The sequence below is a fragment of the Mesoplodon densirostris genome, chromosome 19 (assembly GCF_025265405.1).
Source record: "Mesoplodon densirostris isolate mMesDen1 chromosome 19, mMesDen1 primary haplotype, whole genome shotgun sequence".
Lineage (NCBI taxonomy): Eukaryota > Metazoa > Chordata > Mammalia > Artiodactyla > Ziphiidae > Mesoplodon > Mesoplodon densirostris.
In genome coordinates, this window is record NC_082679.1 from 3,684,294 (window position 1) to 3,709,980 (window position 25,687).

General features: G+C 54.9%; 3 protein-coding genes across 13 annotated transcripts; all 3 read left to right on the plus strand.

The window, feature by feature from the left end:
• Positions 1-574: 574 nt before the first annotated feature.
• DNAAF3 (dynein axonemal assembly factor 3) lies at positions 575-6,919 on the plus strand. 4 transcript variants are annotated; one of them, XM_060085259.1, is made up of 13 exons: positions 575-647; positions 752-840; positions 1,138-1,280; positions 1,633-1,726; positions 2,826-2,983; positions 3,280-3,462; positions 3,674-3,799; positions 3,904-4,026; positions 4,272-4,401; positions 5,025-5,154; positions 5,323-5,397; positions 5,482-5,695; positions 6,841-6,919. In XM_060085259.1, the coding sequence occupies exons 2-13, from the start codon at positions 756-758 to the stop codon at positions 6,850-6,852; spliced, it is 1,473 nt and encodes a 490-aa protein (XP_059941242.1). In that variant the 5' UTR covers positions 575-647; positions 752-755; the 3' UTR covers positions 6,853-6,919. The 4 variants fall into 4 exon arrangements, with proteins under 4 accessions (XP_059941242.1, XP_059941239.1, XP_059941240.1 ...); XM_060085256.1 differs by lacking the exon at positions 6,841-6,919 and having other exon boundaries at positions 5,482-6,492; XM_060085257.1 differs by lacking the exon at positions 6,841-6,919 and having other exon boundaries at positions 5,040-5,154; positions 5,482-6,490.
• Positions 6,886-10,412, plus strand: TNNI3 (troponin I3, cardiac type). 2 transcript variants are annotated; one of them, XM_060085347.1, is made up of 8 exons: positions 6,886-6,993; positions 7,284-7,296; positions 7,445-7,531; positions 7,983-8,024; positions 8,284-8,415; positions 8,814-8,903; positions 9,435-9,611; positions 10,257-10,412. In XM_060085347.1, exons 1-8 carry the CDS (start codon positions 6,983-6,985, stop codon positions 10,338-10,340), a joined length of 636 nt encoding a protein of 211 aa, XP_059941330.1. In that variant the 5' UTR covers positions 6,886-6,982; the 3' UTR covers positions 10,341-10,412. The 2 variants fall into 2 exon arrangements, with proteins under 2 accessions (XP_059941330.1, XP_059941329.1); XM_060085346.1 differs by lacking the exons at positions 6,886-6,993; positions 7,284-7,296; positions 7,445-7,531 and having other exon boundaries at positions 7,824-8,024.
• TNNT1 (troponin T1, slow skeletal type) lies at positions 8,818-24,965 on the plus strand. 7 transcript variants are annotated; one of them, XM_060085332.1, is made up of 14 exons: positions 8,818-8,903; positions 13,107-13,160; positions 13,261-13,283; positions 13,579-13,611; positions 13,821-13,883; positions 14,706-14,727; positions 17,082-17,145; positions 17,849-17,965; positions 18,179-18,256; positions 20,769-20,882; positions 21,329-21,438; positions 23,704-23,794; positions 23,924-23,964; positions 24,821-24,965. In XM_060085332.1, the coding sequence occupies exons 2-14, from the start codon at positions 13,129-13,131 to the stop codon at positions 24,864-24,866; spliced, it is 834 nt and encodes a 277-aa protein (XP_059941315.1). In that variant the 5' UTR covers positions 8,818-8,903; positions 13,107-13,128; the 3' UTR covers positions 24,867-24,965. The 7 variants fall into 7 exon arrangements, with proteins under 7 accessions (XP_059941315.1, XP_059941317.1, XP_059941319.1 ...); XM_060085334.1 differs by having other exon boundaries at positions 8,827-8,903; positions 13,110-13,160; XM_060085331.1 differs by lacking the exon at positions 8,818-8,903 and adding an exon at positions 11,724-11,831.
• The last annotated feature ends 722 nt before the right edge of the window (positions 24,966-25,687 follow it).

Sequence of the window (25,687 nt, forward strand, 5' to 3'; positions counted from 1 at the left end):
TTATTTTAATGTATTTTATTGGAATTTAATTTTTAGTAATTAATTTAGTAAAAAGTTTAATTTTTAGTAATGATTGTGTGTAAAACCAGGTCACAAAATTCCTGAAAATTTAACAACCGGGGCCAGTGCTAGCTGGCCCCAGTACTTCGCTGTGTTTTTCTCACCTGGAGAGAAGCCCTGTGTGATAGAGCCAGGGTGTGAGGGGAAATGGGGCCACAGAGGTCTATAGTTTATGTTCTAAGCCACCTCAGTTTAATTTGGGTTTATCAAGATTCTGTTCCTTTCGGTCTAAATTTGAATCGGCCCAGGCCTCCAGCTTCCAGAAATTTGGATAGCCCCCAGCTCCGCCCCAGCCTCTTCTTGCCCCACCCCTTCTCCTCTAGCGCCGTCGTCATGACAACCGCGTCCTCTCGCCCACTGCTCCCACAAACCTTTAGCGCTCCCATTGGCTAAAAGTTTGCAACCGACAGGTCTCCCTCGCTCTCATTGGTCAGTTGATCGCGGTGGTGCCAGCCCGCACACTCCTATTGGCCGACTGATTGAAAAGGGCGGGGACTATGGGCAGCAGTTGTGTAGGGGCCTTCGGATCCCAGCGCCGCACCGAGAGGAGAGGGAGGGGACGTCTCGGGTTATTTGGAAGGATAAAGGTGAGGCGGGTGTGAAAGGGGCGAGAAGTCAGCGGAGGTGAGAGGGGAATGGGTGGGCAATGCAGACACGATATTTGGGGATTCCCGGGTTGTTTGTCCCGCAGGGCGATGACCACACCAGCGGGCTCGGGCACTGGCTTCGGCTCTGTGTCCTGGTGGGGCCTGTCCCCGGCGGTTGACCTGCAAGCTGAGAGTGAGTCGCCCACTCAGGACCACAAATCATCCGACATAGCGGCTGCTTTCACAGCCTGGCAGACAGTAACGTCTGGCGCTATCGTTCTCTGAGGCTCCAAGGGCGGGGGGCGCCCTCCAGTGGACAGCCTAGATACCTCTTCGAACTACGAGTCCCAGAATGCTTAGAGGCACAGCTCCTTTTAAAACCAAGGCCAGGGGTGCAAGTCCTGCTGGGAGCTGTAGTCCATCGTGCTTGGGTGGGGCTTCAGGGGGCGCTCTCCAGGCCACCAACCCCAGCCCGCTGTCGTCTTGTCAGGTCCTCCTGTGGACCCAGACTCACAGGCCGTTACAGAGCACGGGACCCCCGAGCTAAATGTGCTGCTGTTGGGCTCCGTGGATGGGCGACACCTGCTACGTACCCTGGCCCGGGCGGCTCTCTGGCCTCGAAGGAGGTTCCGTGTAAGCTGGGATTATGGGGTCCTGGAAGGAGGAGGATGAAGATAAGAGCACAGATTCCTGAGTCCTTGAGGGAGGAGGGAGCTGGGGACCCAGACTCCTAGGTCCTGAGGAGGGAAGGGGCTGGTGTTGGGGACTCCTGGGTTGAAGTGGGAGGAAGAGCCTAAGGATCAAGTCTCCTGAGTAGTGATGGGGAGGGTTCTGAGTGCCCACACTCCTGTGTTTGAAGGAGTGGGGCTGGTGTACAGGTCTCCTGGGTCCTGTGGGAGGAGGGGGCTGAGGTTTCCCACTCCAGGGTCTCCTAGGGGCCAGGAACACAGGTCTCAGAATCGTTCTTCCCTGTCTATCCTTCCAGTTTTATGTGCTGGAGAATAATATGGAAGCTGTAGCCCGACACATGCTGATTTTCAGCCTAGCCCTGGAGGATCCTGAGAAGATGGGGTTGCAAGGTCAGCAAAGACCCGGCAATCTGGCCCCCACCTCCTTTCCCCTCCCTGCAGGAATTCTGGCATTTCAAGGGTGCGGTTAAACATTTTGGACATTGTTCCCTATTTCATCACTTGCTCATTTGTTTGGTAGCCTTAGAGCCTCAGCTTTTCCCACTTTTGCAATGGGGATAAAAGATAATACTTCCTAGAATCATTTAGGGAATTCCAGGAGAAAAGCCACATAAAACTCTCAGAACTGTGCATGAACTGTGCATGACACAGTGTAAGCATTCAAAACCTCTTAGCGAGGGAGAAGCCCAAAAGAGATCAAAGGGCTTCCTGAGAGGTAGTGAGTCCCCCAGGTGTGGGGAGGGTTTGGCTGAGCTGAGCTCAGTCCTGCCCAAAGCCTCCCTCAGGCCTGAGTCTCCCTTAGTTAGAGGTGTGCACCCCAGGGAATCTGCGTGGAGGAAGCGGCCTTGGAAGTGAGATTATAAGGAGGAGGGGGAGAAGGAGGACTTGGGTGGTAAATGATTATTTCCCAGTAACAAAAACTTCAGTTTAGTGCCTAGAGCAGAGTGTAGACTCAGGCAGGCTGTGTTCAAATTCTGACTCTGCTTGCTGTGTGACCTTAGTTGCGGCAGGCTAACTCTTAGTTGCAGCATGCATGTAGGATCTAGTTCCCTGACCGGGGATCGAACCCGGGCCGCCTGCATTGGGAGTGCGGAGTCTTATGCACTGCACCACCAGGGAAGTCCCTTTTATAAGATTCTTAACTAAAGTGAAAATATTCAACACTTTAACACACATAAATCTTCATCTCCATCTATATCTATATACAACTTTTCCTTTTTTAAGGCAAGGGAAACAAACATGAAATTCAGGATTGGGGTTACCTGCAGGGGGTGGGAAGGAATAGGCGAGGAGACCTAGGTGAGGTGTAAGTTATTCTTCGTGTTCTAGCTCTTCAGGTGGGTAGGGAGTTTGCCTGGGTCCGTTGTGCTCATTACACGACTGTGGAATAAGAAGATCACTATAAAGTGGGTGTGCGTCATCCGCACGGGTCTCATTTCTGGGCTCACTCCTCTGGCCCCTCCTCTCATTTTCTTCCCCCTCCCCGCAGAGAGGAGCGAGACCTTCCTGGAGGTGTGGGGGAACGCGCTGCTGCGCCCCCCTGTGGCCGCCTTCGTGCGCGCCCAGGCCGGCCGCCTGGCTCGCCTCGTCCCGGAGCCCGATCGCCTGGCGGAGCAGCTGCCCTGGCTCAGCCTGGGCGCCCTGAAGGTGCCGCCGCCCGGCCTGCGACCCTCACCGGCGGGGATCCGCGTGGCGGCGGGAAGAATGGGGATGGGTAGTCCAAAAGGGTTTGCGTTGATGGATCGAGCTGAGGGCTCCCCGGCTCCCACAGTGGGATATGGCCCTGGGGGTGGCTTCTACTCTCGAAGCCTCAGTTTCTTCATCTGAGAAAAAAGAGAATCGTTCCCACGCTCTGGGAGGGAAGGGAGGATCAGGTAAGAGAAGCCTTCGTTCCTGCAGCCGCTTCTCCCTCGTTCTCTCTCCACGCGGGCCTGGCCGTGCAGTTCCGCGAGCGCGACGCCCTGGAGGCCGTGTTCCGTTTCTGGGCCGGAGGGGAGAAGGGGCCCGAGGCTTTCCCCATGAGCCGCCTGTGGGACTCGAGGCTGCGCCACTACCTGGGCTCCCGGTACGACGCCCGGCGCGGTGTCAGCGACTGGGACCTGCACATGAAGCTGCACGATCGCGGGGTGAGGGCTGGGAGGAGGGGCCTGGGGTCTCCAGTCCTGGGTGTGTAGGAGGAGGGGCTGGGGCTTGAGGAAGCAGCGGTTGGGGGCCCGGAATCCTGGGTCTGAAGGAAAAGGGTGCCAGAGGCCCTCAGTGCTGGGTCTTTGGGAGGAGATCCTGGGATCCATATACCAGATTCACTGAGGCCTCTTTTCTTGCATCCCCCCACTCCAGGCCCGAGTCATCCACACCAGTGAGTTCCGGCGCTGGAGGGACACAGGAGTCGCCTTTGAACTCAGAGACTCCAGCGCTTATCACGTGCCCAACCGGACCCTGGCGTCCGGTCGCCTCCTGAGCCACGTGCGAGTCCACTCCCTGCCCTGGCTGCTGCTTCTTTTCGGGGGCCCAGGAGTCGGAGTCCCCAACATCGACCTCACCCGTCTCCTCTCTCCCTGATTTCCCAGCGCGGGGAGCGCGTAGCAGCGCGCGGGTACTGGGGGGACATCGTCACGGGGCCCTTCGTGGCCTTCGGCATCGAAGCGGACGACGAGACCCTCCTGAGGACCAGCAACGGGCAACCTATCAAGGTTTGAGGCTGGAGGTGCTGGGGCTGGAGGCGAGTTCGCGAGACCCCGCCCCCTGCCGTCCAGGCCCCGCCCCCTATGCGCCCCCTCTCTACTTCCTAGGGCCAGTCTGGAAGTGTAAGCTTGCCCGCGAGATGCTAGCTCTGGGGGTGGGGGAGTGTGGGGGTGGCGTACTCTAAGCCTCTCCCCTGCCAGCCCGGCCCCGCCGTCCTAGCCCCGCATCCGGCCACGCGCCTTCTCCCCCAAAGACCGCGGGCGAGATCACGCAGCACAACGTGACGGAGCTGTTTCGAGAGATGGCCGCCTGGGGGCGCACGAGAGCCGCCCAGGGAGACCCCGCGCAGGTGCAAGGCGACGCGGATGGAAGCCCGGAGCCTGGTAAGCGACGGACTCAGCCTTCTTCCTTGAGATGGAAAGTGGGGCTCGGGTGATCATGTCTGAGAGAGAATGGGACCCGGACCCCTGTCCCGGGCTTCAGGCTTCTGGTGTTTCAAGTCCAAGTATGGACTGATATGGTATCTAATGCCTGGACAAGTGACCTCCCCTTCCCGACATCCGGTCTATTTTTCTCTCTTCTCTTTGAGCTTCTCTCCCTTTCCTAAATCCTGACACCATCCTTAGCATTCTGAATTCCAGTAGTAGAATTCTCACCCTACCTGCAGAAGTCCAAGAGGCTGAGAACATTTTAACAAGGTTAAGCTGGGTCCCAGCTTAACGCTGGAGAGCCCCCCCCCCCCCCGCCAAATCTGGTCGTGCCTCCTTCTACCCATCCCCTAACTTGGCCCTCCCGTGTGAATGGATGTCTTGTGTGGCCATGGGCCAACCACTCTCTTTTCTTCTCTTGAATCTCAGTTGCCTGGTCTGTAAAATGGGTCTCTGCATGCCAGGCCAATCTTCCCAGAATTTTCCAGGAATCTGCCTAAGAGAAAGGATGAGAAAGGGCTTGAAGACGGACAAGGCGAGTCATCTCCAAGCCTTGTCTGTCTGCCTAACTCTGCCAGTCTTCCCTTCCCCAGCAGCCCCTGTCCCGGAATCCTTCACTGTCCACTTCCTGTCCCTCGGTTCTGCCCAGACCCTTCACCACAAGAGCTGCTACAAGGGACGGTTCCAGCTTCTCTACGTGGCCTGTGGGTAAGAGGGCCTAGGAGGTTCCCAGATTTCCCTCCCCCAACCCCTCCTCCTTCAGACCCAGGAATCCAGGCCTCCAGACACTCCGTAATCAGAATCTAGGTCCCCAGCCCGCCTCTTCCCTCAGGACTTAAAAGTCTGAGCCTCAGCCCTCCCCTTTTCTCTCCGCAGGATGGTCCACCTTCTCAGCCCTGAGCTCGGTGCCTGCGTGGCCCCCGGAGGACGCCTCATTGTCGAATTAGCCCAGTGAGCCAGCGGAGAGCAGGGCGGGGAACTTCCAGACTGGGGGCGGAAAGCCAGGTCCCCTAACACGCTGCTTCCTGGTTCCAGGTTCCTAGTGGACCTGCGTCAGGAGCAGCTGCAGGGGTTCTCCACCCGGGTCGCGGAGTTAGCACAGGCGGCTGGATTCGCCCCACAGCCGGGGGCCAGGCGCTCGCAGACCTTCGAGCGCTTCTACAAGGCCGGAGACTCTGCTCCCAGCCACAAGGACCCAGCTGTGGGATCTGGGACTCCGCCACCGGGAGTCCTGGCCCCGCCCCTTGAGGCAACCAACCCTCCCCCCGAAGACCTGAGCCAGCCCCTTGAAGGCGGGATCCCACCCTCTGAACCCCTCAAACGGCCCTCAGAGTCTCAGGCTTCACTGTTGGAGGCTTTGGTTCCACCCACAGGGAGTCAGACCCCCACACCAGAGAGTCTGACTGTACCTCCAGAGACCAACTCCCCAATCCCTAACTTCTAAAGTCGGGTCTTAGGATCAGAACGCGCCTCTAGAATACTCAATTATACTCCCAGCATTCTCACTCAGCGCCAGAGGTGTCGCTAGAATTTCAGATTCCATTCCTGGGATTCTATATTTTATTCCTAGAATTCTAGATTGTTCTCTTGAGTTCTACATTCCGCTCCCAAGACTCTAAAACCAGCCTGGAGATCCGGCCCTGGGGCTCAGGCCCTCTGCGTGGTCCCCTCATCCCCAGGCATCCCACTCCTAACTAGGGGCTGGGGGTGTCTCCTCTCACAGGCTGGTCAACACTAGGGTGGTCAAAGTAAAGAGAGCCAGATCTTCTTCCCCGTGTGTCCGTGTGTCTTTCCTGCCTGTCTGTCTCCAGGGCTGGGAGAGGGGAGGGGCAGGAGTGTTCAGGAGAGGAGACTCGAGACCAGATTTCTGGGTTCCCAAGAGGGCCAGGGGTGAATTTCTCCGTGCTGCCTGCTGAGAGCCTGGGCACCCCACACCTGGATTCTCAAATAAATCAGCAAAATTTATGGAATGGCTAACAGGTTTGGGGCACTGAAACTGGCCATAACAGGGTAAAAAAGAGTTCCGGCCCTCAAGGAGAATTACAATTTAGTGAGGGGGCGGGGCCTAGACTCCTGGGTCTGAGGGAGGAGGACGTTGGGGTCCGAACTCTTGTGTCAGAGGGAAGAGGGGCTGGGGGCCTGGACTCCTGTGTCAGAAGGAGGAGGGTTTTGGGGGCCTGGGCACCCATCGGGGTCTGAGGATGGAGAGGTTGGGGGTCTGGACACCTAGGTGGGAGGAGGGAGGGGCTGGATTCCCAGGCCGCCAAGAAGGAGGGGTGATCCAGCTGGAGCATGGCCCGCCCCAGCCCTCACGCGCCCCGTTATCTCGAATCCTGGGCAGGGAGAGGAGGGGGCAGCAATATATTTAGTCTCTGTCCTCGCCCTTTATCTCAGTGTCCTCAGTGAGGCTTGAGCAGACCGGACGAGACAGAGGCCCCAGGGGCCTTCAAGGTCACTCCGGACGCCCCCTCACTGACCCTCCAAGAGCCCCTTGTCCCCTGCTCTGCCTTCCGCAACCCCTGGCCTGAGACTCAGCATGGAGGACTGGTGAGTGAAGATTGGTAACCGGGACTCCTGAGGCCCGAGGCAGTGGCGGGTAGCGGGGTGATCTCCCGGGTTCCTGTGAGGGGTGAGAGGCCTGAGAAGGGAGGTAGGGACAGGACTCCTGGGCATCGGAATGAGGTAAGAGTCTGGGAATCCGACCCCTAGGAGCCGAGAAGCGGCAGCTGGCGGGCCGGACCTGTCGGTCAGAGGGGCCTCTGGGGTCCCTTAGGACACGGCGTGGACAGGACCCAGGCCTACCATTAACCCCTTTTTCCTGGTTTCTCTCCCTCCAGGAGCGACGATGTGGTGAGTCGGCGTGGGCTGGACCCGCCTGGCCGGGGAGGGCGCTGCCGGGAGGGCGCTGGGGCGAGAGGCTGCAGCCCTGGAAGACTGCATGGAGAGGGGTTGGGGAGGGGGTCCCTGTGATGACTCAGCTCCGTTCCCCCAATCTCAGGCGGGGGACCCGCGCCCCGCGCCACCCCCTGTACGACGCCGCTCCTCAGCCAACTACCGCGCCTACGCCACGGAGCCGCACGCCAAGGTGAGGGCGGGGCCAGCGCGGTGGGCGGAGCCGGGCGGGACTTCGCAGGGTCTGGATTCGGATTCTTAGGTTACCCGCAGCTTGGGGAGGAGAGGCGGAGCCAGGGCCTTTACCGGTCTTTGGTCGTGGGCGGAGCCCAAGCGGATGAGGCGCTTCAGGGGCGGAGTTTATCAGAGGGCTGGGCTCTGATTGGTGAGAGCTTGCCTACGGACGAAGTCCCGCTGCCCGTGGGAACTGAGATTGCTTAGAGATGGTGGGGGGAGGTGCGTAGCCAGAGACACCACATTGGTGGATGGGAATGAGGGGCGTGGCTTCCCGTAGACTGAAGGCTGGAGTTGGAGGCGGGACTAAATCTGGACCTGGCTCGAGGGGGCGGGTTCTGAAGCTCCTCCCGGCGTCCTCCTGCGGATCCTCCTCGCTCATCCTTCCTTGCTCTGTCTTACCCCGGCAGAAAAAGTCTAAGATCTCCGCCTCGAGAAAACTGCAGCTGAAGGTGCGATGCGCCTGGGGAGAGCGCCTAGGTGTCTTCAGGGGGCGGGGCTTGGAAGTTGGGTGGGGCTTCGGAAGAGCAAGTGGGCGGGAGGCCCTGAAAGGGAGGGGCGGGGCCTTGGAATGATGGACATCAACCTTGGTGGGGGGCAGGTCTCTGGAAGCAGGCCTGGGATTAGAGGGCGGGGCCCGGCGGGGGTGGCTATCCCGCTCTGTCCTCATCCCCCATACCTGTGCTGCCGTACCCGTCGTCTCCTCCGCAGACCCTGATGCTGCAGGTTGCGAAACAGGAGCTGGAGCGGGAAGCAGAGGAGCGGCGAGGAGAGAAGGGGCGCGTTCTGAGCACGCGGTGCCAGCCTCTGGAGCTGGCCGGGCTGGGCTTCGCGGATCTGCAGGTACCGGCTCCAATCAGGGACTCCTGCCTAGCCCAGGATCCGAGGTTCCTACTGTCCGATCTTGCATCCCTTAGGACTCAGGGGTACAGTTACTACGCCCCCTTTCTGCTCAGGACCTTCGGGTCCAAACTCCCAATTCTTACCCTCAGGAGTTCAGAATGTGGCCTGCAGCTGCCTACAATCTCAAAACCCAGAGGTCGGTTCCTCCAACCCACTCCAGTCCAGATTCTCAGAACACCTGGCTCTGGAGTTCTGCTTTGTTCGCAGTTCCCCAGGGTCTGGCTTCAATCTACTCCTCCAGGACCAGATGTCCAGGTCCCCAGCTCCTCCTCCCTCAGACCCCAGGAGTCCAGACCCCCAGCCTTCCCCCCACCACGCACACTGCATTCCTCCACCAGGACTTGTGCCGACAGCTCCACGCCCGCGTGGACAAAGTGGATGAGGAGAGATACGACGTGGAGGTGAAAGTCACTAAGAACATCACAGAGGTGGGAGACGCTGGGCTGTCTGGGTCGCTTCAGGGTAGGGGGTGATGCCTGGGGCTCTGGTCTCAGCCTGGACCCTTGCAGCTGCTTATGGTTACAGACACTAGGAGACCCAGGACAGCTCTGGGAGCCTGGCAGGGAGGGGGCGGAAGGCTGGGTACAGTACGGTCAGGGAATGCTGTTCCAGGCAGAGGGAACAGCACACGCAAGACCCAGGAGATGGGAAAGCGGAAAATGTGTTTGTGAACATGTGTGGCTGGAGCCTCAAGTGTTGGTAAGGGAGTTCAGGTGTGGGCCAGGGAACTGTGAGATGCGTGTAGCTGGACTGGGATGTGTCAGTAGTTTTCAGAGATGAGGCTGGGGCAGATCAGGTTCCAATTTCAGGATGGGGAGCTTGGATTTTGTCTCGAAGGTGGTAGGAGCCTAAGCTAGGTAGAACCTGGATCGGGATAGGAGGGAAGTGCAGGGTGGGAGAGTGAGGCAAGGAGGAAGTGGGAGGAGGAGCCTCCACCTCCCTTTACGGGCTGCTACCAGATCGCAGATCTGACCCAGAAGATCTTTGACCTTCGGGGCAAGTTTAAGCGGCCCACTCTGCGTAGAGTGCGGATCTCTGCGGATGCCATGATGCAGGCACTGCTGGGGACCAGGGCTAAGGAGTCCTTAGACCTGCGGGCCCACCTCAAGCAGGTGAAGAAGGAGGACACGGAGAAGGTGAGTGTGGCTACAGGTCCAGGAAAGGGGGTGCTTAGGGGAGAAGGTGTGTGTGTGTGTGAGCAATTCTAGGGACTAGCCTGAGGGCAGGTGGCACTGGGAGTTGTGGGGAGAAGTATCTGGTAAGGGTCTTCCACAGGAAGTACAGGAGGGGCACAGGAAATGCAAGAGGAAGACAGAATGTAGAAGCGGAAGACAGGAAGTGCATTAGAGAGAATGGAAGTGGCAAGGAGTCAGGAAGTGCATGATGTCTCCAGGATGTTCATGAGAGAAAAGGAGTGCATGAGGGAGACAGGAAGTCCAAGAGGGAAATGGGAAGTGCAGGAGGAAGACAGGAAGTGCAGGAGGGACACAGGAAATGCAGAGGGGAGACAGGAAGTGCAGGAGGGACACAGGAAATGCAGAGGGGAGACAGGAAGTGCAGGAGGGACACAGGAAGTCCAAGAGGGAGACAAGAAGTGCAGCAGGGAGACAGGAAGTGGGGCAAATTGGAAGGGATCGTCTAAGGGGACAAGAAGTGTTCCAGAACCAGACTCTGTGATGGGCATCCAGAATAGAGTGGCCCAGCAGGTGGGAGGGCAAGTGGAGGATATCTGAGAGCCTGTAGACCAGGAAGACACCCTAACCTCTGACACGATCCTCCAGGAAAACCGGGAGGTAGGAGACTGGCGCAAGAACATCGATGCGCTGAGTGGAATGCAAGGCCGCAAGAAAAAGTTTGAGGGTTGAGCCGGCCTGTGCACAGCCCTGGCCCTGGCCCTGAGGATGGCCCCGAGGAATAAAGCTTCTCTCTGAGCTGGGCTTGGCTGTGTGTCTATTACCAGGGGGGCTTAGGTGTGAGAGAGGCGGGAGAACTGAGGGCCAGGCTCCCCCAAAGCCACAGGGCACATCAGGAGCAGAGCTGGGTCTCCACGTGGAGCTGCACAGAGGCGCCGAGACCAGGGCCCAAAGGCAGACACACAGAGACACGGACAGACTGCGTCAGAGACCCAAAGGGAGAGGGAAAACAGGCAGAGATTCATAGGAAGCAGTGCACAGAAAGGGGAAACAGAGACAGATACACACAGAGAGACGGAGATGACCTCGCCCTGGAAGAGACAGAAATGAGGACCCACAGAGGGAGAACTGCAGATACAAAGAGACACCCCCCGCCCACCACACACACACACACAAGAACTAGAAAGATGAAAACAGACACAGAGCTAAAGACAGACAGAAACCGAGTCACAGAGAAGCACAGGGACACCTGGAGACACAGACACCAATAGCCAGACACCAAGAGAGGCAGATACACAGAGACACCCACGGAAATGCAGAGAGAAAAACTGGCAGCACAGAGACAGAGTGAAGAACTCAGAGACAGATGCAGAGAGAGCCCCAAAGCCAACCCCTGAGAAACGCATAGCATCAGAAATGGGGAGAGAGACAGACACTGGCACAGAGGGGTGAGGAAGCCCCTGGAGTTCAAGGTTGTGGATTGGCTGGGAAGGGGGAGGGAGATACCAAAAAAGATCAGTGTCCGATGGAGGTGGGGAGTGTGAGGTCCTGTGGGCCTGACACACCCCTCCCCCTCCCCTCCCCTCCCCCTCCCACACCTGTTTCCCCACTTTAGCGCCTGTTGTCACCAGGGTGGAATCCTGGTGGCAGACAAAGGGATGGGGGTGGGGGTGGGGGACAGAGAGATGGACAGAGACAGAAGTGGGGAGACAGAGAAGCTGAGACAGACACACACAGAGAAACACAGACGGAGAGTCACAGAGACAAAGGAGAGATAGAGACAGGGAAACGGGGTATGGGAAGTGGAGGCCCAGAGAGACACGGAGAAAGGGACCCCTTCATGGAGTGAGAAGGGGTCCCTTGTACCCCTTTCATCAATAAGCATCCTCCAAGGACCTACTGCATGCTGAGTCCAGGGGCTTCAGAGCATAGTGTGTAGTGTGACCTGGGAGATGGGGAGCCCGAGGGTGGCCTGACCCAGCCCGGGGTTCCTGGACAATGCTTTTGGGATGGAGGAGAGGCTTTGGAACAGCCAGGAGGTGCCTCGATCCCGAAGGTGGAGCCAGAGTGGGGGCAGGGCAGCCTCTGAGTGTGAGGAAAGGAATTCTCTACCCCTCCCTCTCCCCCTGGGGCGGGGCTGAGCCTCCCACTATAAACTGGGGGTGCTTCAGCCTGCCCAGCAAGACTGCCCCACCGCTCACGCCTCTGCAGACGCAGCCTCAGGTAACGGTCCCAGAGGAACTGGGGATGGAAGGGAACGTATTAGGACTTGGGGGTTATAGAAGCTGGGAATGCAGGGTTTGGGTGTCCCAGAATATAACACCTTAGGACCTCGGAGGTCTGAGTCTGAGGGAATCTCAGAAACTGGGAGTCCCTGGGCTTGGATGACAGACAGTCTGGGTGTCAGAACTGGGGGGCAGTGTCTCAGAATCTGGCAATTTAGGAATCGAGGTCGCAGAATCTGATGTCTCATGATGGGAGGTATTAGAATTTGTAATGTCATATTTGGGGGTTTCATGAATCAGTCCTCTGAGTTTAGGCATCCAGATTTTGGGGTCTCACAGTCCTGAGGTTTCAGAATTTAGGGAATGTCAAGACCTAGGGGGTCAGGATTTTAGGGCGCCCATAATCGGGAGTCTCGACAGTTAGAGTCTCAGAACCTGGAGATATGAGGAGTTACTGGTTTTCAGAATTCATAAATTGGGGTCTGTGGGTTTGGGGATTTTGTGGGGTCTCTCAACCTGGGCGCCTTGGGGATCTCAGAGATTGAGGAGTCTTAGTATTTAGGGGTCAGGATGAGGTCTGGGGACAGAGGCTGCTCTGATGTGTCCTGTCCCCTCCATGGCAGTGGGTGAAGGTGAAAGGAGGCGACAGGTGGGCAGATAACCAGCCAAAGGGGAGGGGACCTGGGGTGGGAGAGGGCAGCGGGTATAATTAATTCTCCCAGAACCCCCCCTCCACGAATACTTCTCAGGAAATGTCCTCTGTGTCACCCTCTATGACATCCCCCCAAAATAGACCCTGGGGGTGGGGCAGCTATTGTCTTCGGACCACTGTCCCTTCCCAAATACCTCCTCCTAATCCCTACCCAGATCAGGTTCCTACGGACTTGTCATAAGACAAAAGGGGACAGCTGTGGTCAGGGGGCGGGGGCTGCAGCCCTGGGGCTCTGCCCGGACCGTATCTCCCAACGCGCTGTCTTCACCCACGGTTTAGGAGTCTTTAGGAGATGGGGGTCCCCAGCCCCAGCCCCCTCAGACCCAGGATCCAGACCCCCAGCCCCTCCCCCCTCAGACCCAGGAGTCCAGGTCCCCGGCCCCTCCTCCCTCAGACCCAGGGGTCCAGACCCCCAGCCCCTCCCCCCTCAGACCAAGGATCCAGACCCCCAGCCCCTCCCCCCTCAGACCCCCAGTCCTTCCTCCCTCAGACCCAGGGGTCCCGGCCCCCAGCCCCTCCTCCTCTGGACCCCACCCCACTCCGCCTGTTCTCTGCTGTTAGTAGGTCACAGCAGGACACCAGGATGTCGGACGCCGAAGAGCAGGAATATGAGGAGTGAGTGATGCTGGCAGGAGGGCTGGGGCCCTGGAGCGGTGGAGACACCTCCCACCTCCAAGGCGCCTAACTCTCCCCCTCCCTCTTTCCTTCCCACCTGGGTCCTCAGGGAGCAGCCTGAAGGTGAGTGGAGAGTGGGCTGGCCTTGGCGGGGAGGGGAGGTGGGGACACCTTGGCGCATCTTAGCCCACCCTGCCCTAAGCCCACCCTCCTGGTCCGCACAGCCCGTGGGAAAAGCTCAGTGGGCCCACTTGCAGCTGAGGCCCAGAGGGGTCCCCCCCGTCTAGATGAGACTCGAACCCGAACGCGGGTCTCTGCGCACTCACCCACTCTTCCCCCCATCTGAAGTCCCTTCGGTCTCCGCCCCACCCCCACCCGGGCTCCTCACGCCTCCTCTTCTCTCCCCCACCCCTTCCAGTAGAGGAGGCTGCTGAGGAGGAGGAGGAGGAAGGTGAGGCCCTGGACTCCGCAGGTCTGGAGCTGGACGCAGCACCGGGGGGCTGGGTGCGGTGGGGACGCTAGTCCACGGGGTGCAGGCTGGGAGGGGGACGGGGATCTCGATGGCCTCGGCCTCAGCTCCTTTAACAGCCTCTCCCCTCTCTCCCCTCTCTCCCCTTCCCGCATCCGGGCATGGCTGCTCCCCTCCCCCGGCTCCCCAAGTCCTCGCTTCTCCTCCCGCCCCCTCCCCAGCCCCCGAGGAGCCGGAGCCGGTGGATGAGCGAGGTAACCGCGGCTGCTTCGCTTCCTGAGGCCGATTTCGGGGGTCCTCAGGGCCCTGACCTCCAAGATGACTCCCTCCCCTCTCCCGTAACCCGTCCCCGTAACCCGTCCCAGGCCCGGTCCTTTAAGCCCCGGAGAGCTGTCGCGCTCTCTGGTGGCCAAGAAGGGAAATAGCCTCCAATGGCTTTAACCCGTTCCCTTCCTTCTTAAAGGGACCGACACCCAAGCCTTCTTCCCCAGTCTGGAGGAATACTTATAGAAGGGTTGGATGTGTGCGGAGAGGCACCCCTCCCCCCTCTCATCTTCGCCTGTCTGTTACTTGTCTCCTTCATATACATTCAAAGGTTGGGGCGTGGGTTGTAGCAGGGACTAGCAGTGGGAGTCTGTATCCCTCTGTCCCCAAGGGGGAGGGGGCTGGGGACACAACTCCTGGGTCACCGAGTGAAGAGGGTGCTTGGGGCCTCCCTGCACTGCTAGATCTTGATGGAGGGCAGGAGCTCTGGGTATGTAGAACGAGGGTCTGTGGGTTTGCTTTTTTTTTTCTCCTTATGGTCTGGGGGTTTGGACATCTGGGTTCCCAGAGAAATGGGAGGGGGATCCCCACACCAGTTCTGAATGTATATCTGATGCGTGTGACCCTATCCCTCCTTTATGGCCACCCCGATTTCCCTTATCCTCTTCCCCCCCCCATACCCTTCCCCCAGAGCTGCAGGAGAAGGGAACTGGGCTTGTGGGGACAAAGGCTTGGAGGCGGGTCCCTACTTTGGATGTGTCTTGCTCACCCCACGAACTCTTGCTAATTATCTTTTTGTATCCCTCCACCAGAAGAGGAGCGCCCCAAGCCAAGGTGAGATCCTGGGGGGTGAGGGTCCCAATCATGTCCTCTTAAATATGTCCCCCACCTCCAGAGATAGGATGCAAGAAAGGCAGAGAAGGAGAGCGGGGAAATGGAAACATAGAAAAGGACAGTGATTCCTTCTTTCCACAAACATTTCTGGTGAACTTCCCACCGTGTTTGGCAGGAGTCAGACTCTTGCTGTCCTGTTGGTGAAGCAGACCCAGATACAGCAATGGTAGTGCAGAAGAGGGCCCTATCTGTGCCCTAGGCAATCAAGGAAGGCTTCCCAGGGGAGGTGATGCCGAGTCCTGAGGGCAGAGGAGTTTTCTAGCTGAAGGAAGTAGAAGGGAGGTTGTAGATGATGAAGCGGAGTAGTGTGTGCAAGGTCCAGTAGCTGGATCTAGGCCAGTGTTTCAGGGAACAGAGGCAGACACAGGTCATTCTGATGAGAAAGATCCAAACTAGGCAGACCAGTGAAGTCTGTGAGCGCTCACCCCTGGAGGGTGTGATACTGGGGACAAAGCTTGGAGATGCGAGGAGGCAGCAATCGAGCATGAGTTGCAGAAATTCTCTGGGACACCGGGGAGCCATGGAAGGGTTCTGAGTAGAGGGGGCCGAGGGTCAGATCTGGCTGAGAGCACAGGGGCACATGAAAGCACAGGTGTGCTTCAGTGTCAGGGAAAGCTTGTTGGAAGACGGAAGGTCTCAGGGGTAGAGTATATCAGGGGAAGGGCATTGTGGGCAGAGCAAACAGAGTGTGCAAAGGCCCGGGGGCACAAAGGCACATGACATGACCAGGGAACTGTAGGATGTGGTGAGTTTTCAAGGGGAAAAGGCCTAAGCTGGAGCAGAGGGCATAGGGTGGAAAGGGGCCACAGACTGAGAGACCCACAGGTTGATGAGCTCAGTTGGGGCTCAGGGTGTGTGCAAAGGCAGGAAATGTTCAGGAAGCATCTGTTTACTGGAGTCTGGGGTTTGGGAAAGAGTCTGGGCTGGAGACAGAGTTGGTGACTCCTCGGTAATTGATGATAATCGAAGTCACAGGAGTGAATGACATTAATCACAAGAGTGTCCCACGAATGAATCAAAGGGCAAAGCTCTCTTAATTTGGTTAATAGAAATTGTTGCTTTTTATTAAGCCAGGAAAGATGAAGCATAATTCGTTTAAAATTCTCTTTGATCATTGAATGACCAAAAAAGGAAATAAAAAGTCAAGTATATGAGGGTTTTTTTCATTCCTTAAGTTAAACTTTAAAACTGTATTTAAGAAATCAAATCTTACAAAATCCTGGAAGGTTTTGGTAATGATGAGGATAATTTCAAGGAAATTAATAAAATACCTATTGATTTTAAAGTGTATTTTATTCAGTAGTTTTGGTATCTTGCCATGGAGGATACTAGCCCAGCCTAGCAGAAAAGTGCAATATGTATAGCATATTTTGATATTTTAAAAGTTATATTCCATAACCATTTTGAAATGCTGGGCAAACATTAAAAAAATCCCATACAAAGTTATTTGCATTTAATTCAGTTAATCAGGCATTTTGAAAGCTAATTGATTAAAACACTGTAATATGATTGAAATTTTGTAACATTTTAATGTTATTTTTACTCTACTGTGAAAAGTTTTTTATACGATATACACACCCTAGTTTACTTTTGTGTCTTAGTGTGGACTTACAAATTTACTACAGGTATCTTGAGCCAGGAACACAATCAGGTTTCAGGCCAGTTTGATACTGGCTATTCTTAATTTTCATATGAGTGTAGGACTTCAAGCCAAATGTTATGTCAGTGGTACTGTGCTGTCTGTGGAAGTTAATAAATGACATGATCATTTTCTTTAGACTGGAAGGAGAGTGATAAATAAGATTTGGAGTCATAGGATACTGATGTACAATTTAAGGATTAAAGTTTCTTATAAATCCATTGTGAACAATGAATTATTAAATTAAACGTTGACTTCCTAGTATAAAACTGCAAGAATACAAATAAATTCTCCAGCTTAAAAAAAGAAAGAAAGAAAGAAACCAAAGAAAGAGAAAATTCTAAGAAGTGGGAGTGCCCAGGGCAGGAAATCAAGGCGAGGACAAGGACAGTGCCCCAGAGCAGCACCACCCAATACAAATACAATGCAAGCCACATATGTAATAACTTAAAAAACAATTTTTTTTTTACTAGCAGCCTTTTAAAAAGTAAACCCAAACAGGTAAAATTAATCCCAATGGTGTATTTTACTCAACCTGTTATAGCCAAAATCTCATAATTTCAACATTAATCCATATAAAACGTTATTAGTAAAATATTTCACATTCAGCAGGGAGGTCAGACTGCTCAGTGTTTCTCCTCTTCTGTCCACTTAGCCGGCCCGTGGTACCTCCGCTGATACCCCCAAAGATCCCAGAGGGGGAACGTGTGGACTTCGATGTAAGTAACAGACATCCCATCCCAGGAGGGGCTGCTAGCCTATAGGGTGCAACATTAGGAAGAGGTGCCCCTCCCTAGCCACTGTTTTTTGTTTGTTTTTTCCCTTTTGTTTGTTTGTTTCCTACCCCCTTCTTTTGGAATTGTGTCTTGACAGCCCCTTAGTGTCAGAATACGATGCTTTGCTGCCATCTGCTGGAAACGCCATGCATGGCAGACGTCTGTCCCAGCTGTCAACCCCACCAATTCTCTCTTTATTTATTTATTTATTTATTTATTTTTACCTGCGTTGGGTTTTCGTTGCTGTGCGCGGGCTTTCTCTAGTTGCAGAGCGAGCAGGGGCTACTCTTCGTTGCGGTGAGCGGGCTTCTCATTGCGGTGGCTTCTCTTGTTGCGGCACACGGGCTCTAGGCGCACAGGCTTCAGTAGTTGTGGCTCGCGGGCTCTAGAGTGCAGGCTCAGTAGTTGTGGCCCACGGGCTTAGTTGCTCTGTGGCATGTGGTATCTTCCCAGACTAGGGCTCAAACATGTGTGCCCTGCATTGGCAGGCGGATTCTTAACCACTGCGCCACCAGGGAAGCCCAACCGCACCAATTCTTGCTGCAAAGGGCTCCCCCTCCTGATGCTTCTCAGAAGTGCTGAGAGGTTGGCGCCCTCTTGGGGCACCACCTGGGGTATGACCGTGCTCCCACCCTCTGTCCCCTAGGACATCCACCGGAAGCGCATGGAAAAAGATCTGCTGGAGCTGCAGACGCTCATTGACGTGCATTTTGAACAGCGGAAGAAAGAGGAAGAGGAGCTCGTGGCGCTAAAAGAGCGCATTGTGAGTCAAGGGAGGTGGGGTTCCCCAAATTCTTCTCGCTCCTTCCATCCTTTGGGCCTTGGGAGATACGTTCCCATCCACTACAGACCCAAGGCTGAAACTTTTGGGAAAGTACCCAAGTTGGTGCCCATCGCCACTCTTGACCTACCTTGGGAAGTGATAAAGGGGGTGCATAGTGGTCCCTGCACCCCCTCATTCTTCTCTCTCCCCCAGGAGCGGCGCCGGGCGGAGAGAGCTGAGCAACAGCGCTTCAGAACCGAGAAGGAGCGCGAGCGTCAGGCTAAGCTGGTGGTGGGTGTTTCCCCTCCTCCCGGGGCCCATATGTTACTTTTTCAGCTGGACACTGCAATTTTCCACTCACGATATTCTCTGTGATCCCATAAAAGTCCTCATGCTGTATTATTCAAGGGTCTTTCTGTTGGAAGGGACAGAAACTCCAACCCAAACTGAACTTAGCAGAAAGAGAACTTTATTGGCTCATATAACTAAAAGGTCTAGGGCATGGCTTGCTTCAGGCATGGCTGGATCAAGGGACTCAAATAATATCACAAAGACCCAGCTTTTATCTTCCCATCTTGGCCAATATTTCTGTGGACAGTGTGTCCAGGAGGGTGAGCAACTCATCCTGGTTTGCCTGGCACTTTCCTGGTCTGAGCCCTGAAAATCCTGCATCTCATCAGTCCCAGGCAAACCAGTTGGTTCCCAGGCAGGGGTGGCAAATGTCCACCAGCAGCTCTGGCTTAAACTCCTCTTTTCTCTGTCTCCTGCACAAATCCTGGGACGTTTTCAGATTGTTCACCTGTCCACTGTGGAGTGAATCACTGGCTAGTTGGGAGAGAGTGGCTAGAATGCTCCTATTGGTTTAACCCTTGAAAACATGACCTGACTTGGCATCAGGAGTGGCTCACTCAAACCACTTTTTTTTTTTTTTTTTTTTTTGCCACGCTGTGTGGCACGTGGGATCTTAGTTCCCCGACCAGGGATCAAACCCATGCTCCCTCACAGAGTCTTAACCACTGGACCACCAGCGAAGTCCCTCAAACCACTTTATTTGTTTATTTATTTATTTATTTATTGGCTGCATTGGGTCTTCGTTGCTGCTGTGCACCAGCTTTCTCTAGTTGCGGTGAGCGGGGGCTACTCTTCATTGCGGTGCGCGGGCTTCTCATTGTGGTGGCTTCTCTTGTTTCAGAGCACGGGCTCTAGACATGTGGGCTTCACTAGATGTGGCACGCAGGCTCAGTAGGTGTGGCTCGTGGGCTCTAGAGCACAGGCTCAGTAGTTGTGGCGCACAGGCTTAGTTGCTCCATGACATGTGGGATCTTCCCAGACCAGGGCTCGAACCCGTGTCCCCTGCATTGGCAGGTGGATTCTTAACCACTGTGCCACCAGGGAAGCCCCGGCAGGTGGATTCTTTTTTTTTTTTTTTTTTAATTTGATGCAGTCCACTTTATTGATTTTTTTTTTTTCTATCGTAGATTGTACTTTTCTCTTGTTGCAGAGCATGGGCTTTAGGCACACGGGCTTCAGTAGTTGTGGCTCGTGGGCCCAATTGCTCTGTGGCATGTGGGATCTTCCCGGACCAGAGCTCGAACCCATGTCCCCTGCATTAGCAGGCGGATTCTTAACCACTGCACCACCAGGGAAGCCCCCGGCAGGTGGATTCTTAACCACTGTGCCACCAGAGAAGCCCCCTGAAACCACTTTTGAAGAACAGGAAACGGGTGGTGTGGTACGCAAAGGACTGGTCTCCCAAAGATGTCCACATCCTAATTCCCAGAGACTATGAATATGGGAACCTACCTGGCAAAAGGGACTTTGTAGGTATGATTAAGTTAAGGATCTTGAGATCAGGAGATTCTCCTGGATTTTCTGGATGAGCCCAATGTTATCACAAGGGTCCTTAAACAAGGGAGGACCTTTGAAGATGGAGGAAGTGGCCCTGAGCCAAGGGATGCAGGCGGCCCCTAGAAGCCGGAAGAGCAAAAGGAGTGAATCTCCCCTAATGCCTCCAGAAGGACCCAGCCCTGTCCATACCTTGATTTAGCTCATGAGACCCATTTCAGACTTCTGACCTACAGAACTATAAGCTGATAAGCTTTCATTGTTTTAAGCCACTCTGTTTGCAAATTACAGCAGCGAGAGGAAATTAATTCAGGTGGGGAATCCTGGGCAAGTGAAACACCATCATGCCCATCTCACCTGCCTCTCCAGTGGGGAGGGGGCTTTGGTCTGGACAAGCCACTAATTCTGGAACATGCAATGCAGACTTTCTGGATGTGGTAATGCCTTAGTGAAGGCATTCTAGAACCTATTCCTCAGGCTCAAGGCTTTACTGCCCCAAGCCCCCCAACTCCCATCACAAGTTACCTTCCATGACCCTCTGAGGACAGTCATTCTCCTCTCATGAGACTAAGGAAGAGTAAGTCCCAGAGAGGGTACGTGCCTGCACTGAGGTCACACAGCAAAGATCACCATTGGCCATTTCAGGCTGGAGCATGCAGAAAAAAGCAAGCACATCCCTCCACTAGTTTAATATTTTCCTTGGGGGTGGTATATAAAGTCTCAAAGAGGAGGAAGGACTTGCAGGTGGTCACACAGCCAGGCCTGGAAAGGTGAGGAGGGGACCGTCAGCATCCTTGCCTGTTCTGATATTGACCTTGTTTTATGCTTGGGTCTGACTGATCCCTGCTTCACTCAGTGCAGAAGAGGGCCCCCTCCCACGTGCCCATCTCAGACCCCCTCCCCTCTCAGTCCAGGGTGCTGGAGGGAGGCCCAGGGATTAACCCCTTTCTTCCCACAGGAGGAGAAGATGCGGAAGGAAGAGGAAGAGGCCAAGAAGCGGGCTGAGGATGACGCCAAAAAGAAGAAGGTTCTGTCCAACATGGGGGCCCATTTTGGGGGTTACCTGGTCAAGGTGAGTTCAGCCTGCTAAGGCCTGAACAGGAAACGGGTGGTGTGGTATGCAAAGGACTGGTCTCCCAAAGATGTGGGAGGAGGGGCTGGGGGCCCGGACCCCTGGGTCTGAAGTGGGAGGAAATAGGGGCAGGACTCCTGGGTCTGCAGGGGGAGAGGCTGGAGACCCGGACCCTTGGGTCTGAAGGGCGAGGCGTTGGGGGCCCGTTCCCCGGGTCTGAGTGGGGAGGGGCTGGGTGTCTGGGCTGAGGGAGGAGGGGTTGGGGGCCCAGACCCCTGGGTCTGAAGGGGGAGGCGTTGGGGGCTCGGACCCTTGGGTCTGAGGGAGGAGGGGCTGGAGGTCTGGGTCTGAGCGAGGAGGGCTCGGGGCCTCGACCCCTGGGTCCTGATGTGCGGAGCCCTCCGGAGGACCCATCCCCCAGCTCACGATGTCCTTTTCAACCTCAGGCAGAACAGAAGCGGGGTAAGCGCCAGACAGGGCGTGAGATGAAACTGCGCATCTTGTCGGAGCGTAAAAAGCCTCTGAACATCGACCACATGGGAGAAGAACAGCTCCGGTAGGTGGGAGGGGCCTGGGTATGAGACAGGCAGATAAGGGGACGCCTGACCCAGATCCGAATGGGCGGAAGCCCTGGTGCTGTGTGCCTTTGGGCAAGTGTCTCTCCCTCTCTGCGCCCCTGTAGACTCCCCTGTGGAACGTTTCACTGATATAGGCCCCACGTTTTGTGGGTGCCGAGACCTGTAGAGTCTGGGTGATACTACGGAAGCCAGACAACAGATCTGACCAAAATTTAGGAGATTATGGTGTTTTGATGCCCCCTGGGAACTCTGAATAGGCCCCATCTTTTACCTGAATTAAAGCCAGATACACTGGCAACAGTTTTCCAGCCAAATCTCTTCTGGATGGGGCTCTGTCTTGCCCTTCACAGCTCACTGTCTGCACAGCCTGCATCTCATGGTAAGCCACCTGAGGGAAGGACGGGGAGGGTCTTTCCTCCAGGGCCCTCGTCTGCGTCTTGACATTTTCTGGCCCAGGCACAGACTTTAAAGTCAGAAACATCCACCACCTCCTAGGCAGCACAGTGATGGGGTTTGGAGCTCAACATCTGAAACCACTTGCCAGGGGCTCAGTGCCGGCTTCACCACGTACAGCTGTGTGATCTTAGGCACGTTGTTTACCTTCTGTGAGCCTTGCTTACCTCACTGGTAAAATGAGGCTATGATAACAAAATCTACGTCACAGAGCAGTGAAAGGTCAGGGGGCTGATCTTCATCATCATGATAATGGCAGCAGCAGCCCCTGTGGAGGGCTTACAACCCTATGAGGTAGACACTGTAATACTGTTATCACCCTCATGTTAAAGATAAGCAACTGGAACATTAAAAAAAAAAAAGAGCAACCCTAGGCACAGAGAGGTTAAGTAACCTTTCCAGGGTTGCACAGCTTGCAAGTGGAAGAGTGGGGATTTGAACCCAGGCAGTCTGGTGCGGTAGTCTGTGCTCTTCCTCACTCTTTTACAAAGTGGTGTGATGGTAAATGTTTAACAAGTGGATCTCCAGGGCCTAAAAGTCCACATCTTAGCATTTGCTCATTTCCACGGTGTAAATACTCCCACCATGCTGAGGTCAAACTACCAGCGTGAGAACCGTGCACTCGGAGTCAGGAAAGGATGCGTAGATTTGGCTCCAGCCCACCATGTCGCTAAAGTTCCTTTTTCCTCCTCTTTCCTTCCCTCACCACACATCCACTCGTAATTTGGATCTACTAATATATTTTGAGGATCTCAGGTTATTTAAGTTTTATTTATTAGATAGAGGTCATATGATGGTCTATAAAATTTTAAAGTAAAATACACCATGGAAGAGACAGCATTTGAGGACCATTAGCTGGCAAAAGAAAACAAAGACTGCTAGTAAGAATAAAAAGAATAGTAATATTTGTCGAATATTTAGCATGTGCCTCGTACTTTATACCTATTCTCTCATTCTATAACAGTTCAAGGCAGTAGATTTTTAACAGTTCAGAATAAGTTTGGCCTCTAATAACTGAGATCTGACTATAGCAGCCTAAAATATAGAGGTTTGTTTTCTCACATAGAAGAAATCGGTAGTCCATAGCTGGTATGGCAACTCTACAAAATCATTAGAGACTCAGGCTCCTATTTTTTTGCTCCACTACTTTTAGCCCAATATTTCTGTTCTCAAAATCACCTCATGGTCCAATGTGGCTGCTGGAGTTCCAGCCATCATATCCAAGCAGCAGAAATTGTAAAGCAGAACCCACAAAGTCTTACCTGGAAGCTCCACCCAATGACCTACTTTCATCCCATTGGCTACCCTACCTGTAAGGGAGATTGGGGAGAGAAACTTTTTAACTGAGCCTACTGCAAAAAATTCGATTTCTAAGGAAGAAAGGGAGAAGGTGGGCAACCAGCCATTTCTTTCACCGTTTGATTTCTACATTTTTCTGGAGAGGGAAGAAGGATCCTAGGGGGAGTCACTTGGCCATAGTCACAAACCAGAGAATTCCAAAGCTGGTATTTGAACCAAGGCTTTCTGACTCCAGGGCCTAGGCCCTTAACCATGCTCATTCTCCCTTAGAGAAACGTGAGCTCTCTGTTTTGGATATGGAGAAGTGGGTGGAGATTTTAAAACCCCTTGCTGCAATTCACTTTGAATATCGTGGCCTCAAATATTAACAAAATGGCACCAATAATGTTGAACTCAGAGACTCGCTGTGTGGCTTTGAACAATTCCCTCAGCCTCTGTGGGCTCATGGCCTGGCCTGGCTCCCTTCCCTGACAGCCCTTCTGCCCTGCCAGGGACAAGGCCCAGGAACTGTCGGACTGGATCCACCAGTTGGAGTCCGAGAAGTTTGACCTGATGGAGAAGCTGAAGCAGCAGAAATATGAGGTGAGACCCATCTCTGCTGGAGGCCAGGCGGGGCTGGGGGTGGCTGGGTGGGGGGCTGGGCTGGGGCTGGGTAGGGGATGAGCGGGCCTGTCCCTCGGCTGTGCCAGAATCTCCCTCTTGTCTCTGCAGATCAATGTTCTGTACAATCGCATCAGCCACGCCCAGAAGTTGTAAGTGTGAACCCGCCCTGAGCCCCACACCCCTCCATCTGACTCTTGGGGCCTCTCTTTCCTTTCCTCTGGCTGTCCCTCACTCTGAGTTTCAGTTCTCCACCCCTTCCTGGGGGCTCTGTCTTTGTCCCTCTTCCTCTGGGACGGTCTCATAAGCTGTCCTTTCCTCTCCACCCTCCAGCTCTCTTCTGGGGTCTCAATCCCTGTTTCTATGTCCCTCTAAATCACTGGTTCTCGGGGCGGGGGTGATCTTGCCCCCAACCCCGGCATAGGGGGATGTCTCGAACCTGTCTGGGGAGGGGGATGCTACTGGCACCTGGTGGGTGGAGCCCAGGGCTGCTGTTCCATGTCCTACAACACACAGGACAGCCCTCACCACAGAACGAGCCGGCCCCCGAATGTTGCTCGTGCTGAGGTTGAGAAGCCCGGCTTTTCCTCTGTTTCTTGTTCTATCTCCCCTCTCTCCTTCCCTCCCTCCCTCCCCTCTGCCTTCTCTTCATCTTCTCTCTCCACCTCACTTTTCGTCTTTCTGTCTCTTTCACCCCAGCCTCCCTGATCCTCTCTCAGTCACTCACCCTTTCCTTCCCCCTGTCCCTGTACCCATAAATATTTATCAGCACCCATATGAACATCCTGAGCTCACCCACTGACATCAACTCCTACCCGCCTGTGGGCCTGTGACCACTAATCACGCCACTCCAGGCAGTGAGCCCAATGAGAAGGCACTTGCCGGCCTCTTCCTCTGGCGGAGAGGGCGGGGATTTGGGGGGATGGACTCCCTGAACTGAGGACAGGGACCCATCTCAGAGGTGGGTCAGGGAGGCCTTCCTTCCTGACACCCCTCCTTCTCCTACAGCCGGAAGGGGGCCGGGAAGGGCCGCGTTGGAGGCCGCTGGAAGTGAGGATCTGGGCGCTGCCCCCCCCAACCCCCTCCAGGCACCTGGGAGCCCTTGGAGTGTGTGTCCCATCTGGGGCTTGAAATAAATGCTCCCCCTGCAGCACCTGCTGTTCTTTGATTGTTATTATTAGAATCTTCAACAATCATGACGGTGATGTGTAAGGCTGAACCCTCACACACAGCTGGCAGGAATGTAAAATGGGGCTGCCGCTTTGGAAAACAGTCCAGCGGTTCCTCAAAACGTTAAGCGTCGAGTTACCATAGGACCCAGCAGTTCTGCCCCAATAGAACTGAAAATCTCTGTCCTCACAGAAACTTGTACAGGAATCTTGGCAGCATTACTCACGATAGCCAAGAGGTGGAAACAACCCAAACGTCCGTCCACTGGTGAATGGATACAAGGGAATATCATTCAGCTATAAAAATGAATGAGGGCTTCCCTGGTGGCGCAGTGGTTGAGAGTCCGCCTGCCGATGCAGGGGACACGGGTTCATGCCCCGATCCCGGAGGATCCCACGTGCCGCGGAGCGGCTGGGCCCGCGAGCCATGGCCGCGGAGCCTGTGTGTCCGGAGCCTGTGCTCCGCAACGGGAGAGGCCGCAGCAGTGAGAGGCCCGCGTACCGAAAAAAAAAAAAAAAAAATGAATGAGACTCTGATACAGGCTACCATGTAGATGAGTCTCCAAATCATAACAAAAGAGGCCAGACACAAAAGGCCGCACACTGTGTGATGCCACTGATAGGAAGCTTCTAGAAGGCAAATCCATAGAGGCAGGGAGTAGAGTCGTGCCCTCCAGGGCCTCAGGGGAAGGAAGGAATGAAGGGC

Bases quoted from the DNA above. Each gene is read 5' to 3' on its own strand.
- DNAAF3 (XM_060085256.1), top strand. From the start codon at position 756: ATGACCACACCAGCGGGCTCGGGCACTGGCTTCGGCTCTGTGTCCTGG. The intron at 1,281-1,632 runs GTAAGCTGGGAT...CTATCCTTCCAG, and splicing joins GGCCTCGAAGGAGGTTCCGT to TTTTATGTGCTGGAGAATAA. The intron at 4,027-4,271 runs GTTTGAGGCTGG...TCTCCCCCAAAG, and splicing joins GCAACGGGCAACCTATCAAG to ACCGCGGGCGAGATCACGCA.
- TNNI3 (XM_060085346.1), top strand. From the start codon at position 7,824: ATGGGAATGAGGGGCGTGGCTTCCCGTAGACTGAAGGCTGGAGTTGGA. The intron at 8,416-8,813 runs GTACCGGCTCCA...TTCCTCCACCAG, and splicing joins TGGGCTTCGCGGATCTGCAG to GACTTGTGCCGACAGCTCCA. The intron at 8,904-9,434 runs GTGGGAGACGCT...GGCTGCTACCAG, and splicing joins TCACTAAGAACATCACAGAG to ATCGCAGATCTGACCCAGAA.
- TNNT1 (XM_060085332.1), top strand. From the start codon at position 13,129: ATGTCGGACGCCGAAGAGCAGGAATATGAGGA. The intron at 18,257-20,768 runs GTGGGTGTTTCC...TTCTTCCCACAG, and splicing joins AGCGTCAGGCTAAGCTGGTG to GAGGAGAAGATGCGGAAGGA. The intron at 21,439-23,703 runs GTAGGTGGGAGG...CTGCCCTGCCAG, and splicing joins ATGGGAGAAGAACAGCTCCG to GGACAAGGCCCAGGAACTGT.